This window comes from Erinaceus europaeus, chromosome 17 (genome assembly GCF_950295315.1).
Source record: "Erinaceus europaeus chromosome 17, mEriEur2.1, whole genome shotgun sequence".
In the NCBI taxonomy this organism is placed as follows: domain Eukaryota; kingdom Metazoa; phylum Chordata; class Mammalia; order Eulipotyphla; family Erinaceidae; genus Erinaceus; species Erinaceus europaeus.
The window spans coordinates 6672022-6678021 of NC_080178.1; the positions used below are offsets into that span (position 1 = coordinate 6672022).

General features: G+C 41.3%; 1 protein-coding gene across 2 annotated transcripts in view; it reads left to right on the plus strand.

Annotated features, from left to right (window-relative positions):
• The window catches only part of LOC103110387 (fatty acid desaturase 2-like protein FADS2B), a 51613-nt gene extending 49013 nt beyond the window's left edge, over window positions 1-2600 (plus strand). For both annotated transcript variants that reach the window (XM_007519561.2, XM_060176201.1), the window contains 2 exons: window positions 1360-1456; window positions 2355-2600. In XM_007519561.2, coding sequence (XP_007519623.2) covers window positions 1360-1411 — 52 coding nt within the window. In that variant the 3' untranslated portion in view covers window positions 1412-1456; window positions 2355-2600. The remainder of the gene's footprint in view (window positions 1-1359; window positions 1457-2354) is intronic.
• Window positions 2601-6000: the final 3400 nt, after the last annotated feature.

The following is a 6000-nucleotide window of genomic DNA, read 5'->3' on the forward strand; positions in this document are numbered from 1 at the left end:
GCTGACCATTTATTATAAGGAAATGATTATCTAATTGTTCTGGGGAACCCATTAAGCTTATAGCATAACAGGAGTGGTGGCATAGAAGCCACTCTGTATCTGTGAGAGAAAAAGGAATAACAATTGAATCAGGTTCTTTTCCTAAAACCTGTATTGGCCTATCTCTACCTTGGAGAATCACAGAAGCCAAGGAATCATAGAAGCCAAGGCATCAATTTCAGAAAGAAATCTTGGACCTCCCCCTACTGGCGTATGAAGCCAATCAAGAAGACCATGACTCTGGTATACCATGGTAGGGGAGGAATTAAAGATCAAAAAATTTACGGGAGAATAGGGGGAGAACCTAAGGAGGTGCATGTCCAGGAGATCCTGATTAACCCTTTCTGGCACTAAGGAGGCTTTGGGGGTTAACGTACACTTTGAGGAGAGCTGTTTGTCTCCTTTTAACAGATAAAACAGTGGTTGGCGGCAGCTAGTGGGGAGATAAAGATATTGCCTAAGTCAATTTAAATTTCCAAGAAATCTTTATAAAGAAACAAGAGTGAGATTAGAAGGAAAAGTAACACAAGGTTTTCAGGCATGAGTCTGCATTAGAGAAATCTCTGAGCCTAAGAAAGATATTGGAGGAATTAATTGTACCTTCTCAGGAGCTACATTAAGGCCATTTTGCTTTAAGGTGAAGAGAAGAAAATCATGTAGGGCACAGAGACCTGTATCTAATTTTCCCCATATTAAGATGTCATCCATATAATGAAAAACCTTAAGGTCCTTATGAATATATGGAAAAAGAGCAGATTTAACAGCCTCTTGACAAATAGTGGAATTATTGGCCATGCCCTGAGGCAGTACCACCCATTCAAATCTGTCGGCAACACTCACTTTATTAATAGAAGGAACAGAGAAAGCAAAATGTTTACAATCTTGTGGGTGCAAGGGGATAGAGAAAAAATAATCTTGAATATCTATAGCAATTGTTGGAATTCTTGTGGGAATTACAGAAGCAAGAGGCAAACCCCTTTGGGGGGAGCCCCAGACTTGCATGGTTTTATTAACCACACAGAGGTCTTGGAGGAGGAGCTATTTTCACAAGCGTTATTTAGTCACAAAAACAGAGGTGTTCCATGGGCTCCATGAATGACGAATATGTCCCAGAGACAACTGCTCTTGGACAAGTTCCTTTGTGGGAGTAATAATGGGTCTGGACCCGGGCTGGGTTCTTATTTATAAGACTGGAGGAATGGATAGGTAGTGTTTTGAAATACAAAGAGAATAACAGGAAGGAAATTCTCACATCTCTCTAGAACCTTGTTTTCACATAATGGTTTCACCTGCTGAACATTTTGATTCCTCATCTGACAGGGCCTTGAAGAAATCTGGAGCCCTCTGGGTGGATGCTTACTACAAAACATGAAACTGAGCTGCTGGAGCTCACGTGGGGTGACTCTCAGCCAGGAAGGTAGGCTTACGGAGACTCCCTCACTAGCTCAATAAGCTACTTTATAAAGAAAGAGACTTGGGGAGTATTCTGGTATGAACACTCTCATTTATTGGGGGTGGGTTCAAGTTAATATAGAAACAAAGAACAGTTTTCACATATGTCAGAATTCACAGGTTTCTTAAAGGTCACCATGCCCCTATGGTAGGGGGATGGTATGACAAGAGTTGATACATAAAGATCAAAACAATTAGTCTCCTGATGCAGGCATTTAATTATCCAAAGGCATTTGAGAGAAGAATAGGGGTTGAGATAAAGAAGGAGAAACAAGGCTTGATGTAAATTAAGGACATCAAAGGACACCAGGAAATAAGATTTTGGGGGCTTTTCACTTGTCTGGTGTTAGGAGTGTGTGACAGGATGTGTTTTTCCATTGTGATCAAAAGGTGAAGTGGAATGTGTGAACTTTGAGTGAGTGAATCCTAAATCAGGCAACCACTTAGCTGACAGCAGGGGGAACTAATTGAGAGAGGGTGTAGGCTTTTTGAGAATTTGGGAGTATAATAAGGGGCAAACTGAGTCTGATAGAATTTTCCCTCTTGGTTAAGCTCTATGGAGAGAGTCTAACAAGAGGGATGTCTTTTCAGACCTCCATCTGAAGATTGGGAGAGCTACCCCTAAGCTCTACCAAGCTTTCGCATAGTCCCACACCGAGCATCAATTTGGAATTGTGTGACTTCCTGTGTCTGGAGAGAACAGAGGCAAAGTGCTCTGTTTTGTATAATGTGCTTTTATACAGCCTCTGCATTTTAAAATCTCTTTTTTACTGGGGGTGCATTGGTGGATTACAGTAGATATAGTTGTTGATACATGTTGAAAATTTACCAATTTTCTGCAAATATTCTCACCTCCATCTTAGGTTCTTCTCCATCATCATGGACCTGAAAAGCAACCCTCCTGGCCCCTTCCCAGAGTCCTTTACTTTGCCACAATATACCAAGTCCAGTCCAAGTTCTACTTTGTGTTTCCCCTTTTTGTTCTTGTTTCTCCACATCTGCCTATGAGTGAAATCATCCATATTTATCCATCTCTTTCTGAATTGTATTCCTATTATTTTACAATTTTGTTGATCATTATTAAATCACTAATAAATTTTTAAAAGAAGTATTTTGTTGTATTCAAGTGTATATCAAGTATATCAGTATGTATTTCTCAGGCTTAGTATCAATTAAGCATGTCTTTTATTTTTTAGCATGCCTTAAAATGAGATTATTTCAGACATCTAAGGATGGGTAAATACATACTGACATTCAGGGTCCCAGATTTTGCTCCTTTGTTGGGGGGGGGTGAAAGAATACAGTAGAACCAGACTCCATCCATCAATAGCTCCAAGAAACTCAACATATTTGTCTGTTACTGGAAATTCTGTCAAGAAGCATATTATTCTCCTCCTTAAAGTCCCACAACCTACTCTTCTTTTATTTATTTATTTATTTTCCTTTTTGTTTTCCTTGTTGTTTTTGTTGTTGTTGTTATTGATGTTGTTATTGGTGTTGCCACTGTTAGATAGGTCAGAGAGTGTTGTATGCTTTACATTGGGTTCTAGTTCTCCCCCGCCAAGAGAATTAGATCAGTCCAGTTAATTTCGCAGGCCTGCTTGGCCCCGCCCCTAGGGACCCTGCCAGAGTTCCAGAGTGAGAGAGTTTCAGAGTTCCAGAGTTGGAGGGTTCCTGAGTTGCAGAATAAGAGAAAGTGCTTGTGCTGCCGCAAAGAGACAGCAGAGTTCTGTTTGGTGATTAGTTTGCCTTAGTTTATGAATCGTTGTTCCTAAATAAAGAAATACAGCTTCCCTGCCCAGCCGTATGTCTCTGGTCATCTCTGTTACCCACTCGTGAAGCTAGCCCGGCAAGAGCCTTCCGAAATTTTAACAAGAGAGAAAAGGATAGAGGAGGTGAAGACAGAGAGCAGAGAGAAAGCTAGACACCTAAAGACCTGCTTCACCACCTGTGAAGTGACTCCTCTGCAGGTGGGCAGCTGGGGGCTTGAACCAGGATCCTTATGCTGTTCGCTACACTTCATATCATGGCACCACATGTGCTTAAACCACTGCTCTTCTACCTGATTCCCACAATCTACTCTTCTTACTCTTCACCCAACACTGCTCTTATGTATCATATGAGAAAGAAAGAGCACAAGTCAAGAGTGCCATCCAGGACTTGTAATACTAGGGACTGAACCAGGAGATTCAGTTACACAAGTCCTGTTCATGACAGTTGAACTTATCTACCCACTTGAATTTCTATTGTTTGTTTCTGAATTACATCTCTATGTCCAGGAATGAAGATCCAATAGTTAGAAGGAATGTACAGACTTCAAAGAAACCACCAAGGCTAAAGGAAAGGAAGAAAAAGGCCAATCACTGAAATGCTGCTGGGCTAGCCTGAGGGTGTTTCTTCCCAGGCACTTTCTCTCTGGGTTGGAGAGAACTTGGATGAAGCCAACCTAGGCTGCTGCTTACTCAGCAATGTGGGAGAGGAACCAGAAAATCTCATTGCTGAGTGGAAATGCAATTCAATGCTGCCTTTATTGACCATTAAAGAACTGCCTTTATATTTTCCAAAGCAGAAGTGGCAGGTGGGAAAAGGAAATGAGTGGGATAGGGGGTGGAGAGGAGAAAGGAGCAAGCTTCCATCTAACCATTCATTGGGTATTAAACCAATGTCCTGTAGGCAGGGCGGGTCTCATACAATACAATAATTATGTAAATAGACCACAGCTTTAAGCAATGCAGAGGGCCTGGCATAATGACCAACAAAATGCCTCTCAGGTTCTGGGAGGTCATGGAAACACATCAAAGCTAATAAACAAGGTCAAAGGGCCCATCATGTCACACCTAATAGAGCACATATATTACCATGCACCAGGACCCAGGTTCAAGCTCCCAGTCCCCATCTGCACAAGTGGTGAAGCTGTAGGTGTCTCTGTCACTTTCTCTCCTCTCATGGTTATCTCTATAAAAAAGTGGGGGAGAAGGCAAACAATTGTGCACTTAGTTAAGAGTACATGGTACTAAATGCAAGAACCCATGCAAGGATCCTGGTTCAAGCCCCCAGCTCTTCACCTGAAAGGGGGATGCTATACAAGAGTCAAAGAAGATCTGCAGGTATCTTTCTCTCTCCCTATATCCCCTTCCTCTCTTTATTTCTCTCTATACTGTCCAATAAAATGGAAGCTAACAGCAGTAAATTTGTAATGCCAGTGCCAAGCCCCAGTGATAACCTGCAGGCAAAAAAAAGAAAGAAAGGTGAAGGAAGGATTGGAGGGAGGAAGGAAAGAAAGAAGGAATGAAGAAAGGAAGGAATGAAGGAAATAGAAAGAAAGAAAGAAAGAAAGAAGAAAGAAAGAAAGAAAGAGAAAGAAAGAAAGAAAGAAAGAAAGAAAGAAAGAAAGAAAGAAAGAAAGAAAGAAAGAAAGGAGAGGGGAGGAAACTGAAGGCTGGAGAGTAGAAGAGAGGAGAGGGGAGGGGAGGGGAAGGGACGGGAAGGGAAGGGAATGGAAGGAAAGGAAAGGAAAAGAAAGGAAAGGGAAAGAAAGGAAAGGAAAGGAATAGAAAGGAAAGGAGAGAAAGGAAAGGCAAAAGGTTTGTTCACCATGCAACATCTCTGCCCCATCATCCCTCACATTGAGGAAAGCTCCCACATTGTCTTTCCCTTTCTCCCTCTATCTCTGTCAAATAAGGAAGCTAGACCGAGGATAAAAAGGAATAAGAGCTTTGCTGGTTTTATGAATTTTCAGAATACAAATGTGCCTAGACCTAGCATAAGGTCATATTTCTTCTGCAGTTGGATCTATAGATAAATTCTCCTGCCTGAAACTGGAATAGTAAATTGAAATGAGGAACAGTAAGTTGATTTGATTTTCTTCCTCTCTCTCTCCCACTCTTATCTGGTACAACTCCCAGAAATGCTAATGTACTGTTGTCTCTCCTGATCACCAGAAATAATAACTAGACCTCTCTCTGGAAAACTTAATTCAAAGATATGCCTCCACCCATGTCAGATCTACTCCACTATATAGTTCCACAGCTCTGGTTGCTGCATAGCTGAGTAGAATTGGGTAAATTAGACAGATGATACAGAGAAAAGTGAAGTCTGCTGGCACTTATGTGTGTTGGCTCTCAGCCAGGAAGGTAAATGACTGGTTCTCCCTTGCTAGTTCAAGGGACTCAGCGATATAGGCAAGAGACACTGGGAAGAGTTGGAACACTCTCATTTATTGGACGGAGACTTGGATTTAAATAGAGATTCAGACAAAGAACATTTTTCAAATACGTCATAAATTACAGGTTTCTCAAAGGTCAGCTTGCCCCTATGGTAGGGGGCTGGTATGACAAGAATTGATGAGGTACATAAAGGTCAAGACAATTATTCTCCATGATGCAAGCAACTTAATTATACAAAGGTACTTGAGAGAAACATAGGGGCTAAACCAGTAGGGTAAGACAGAGAGCAAATAAACAAGGCTTGATAGATATCAAAGGCCATAAGGAAATAGAGTTAGAAGTT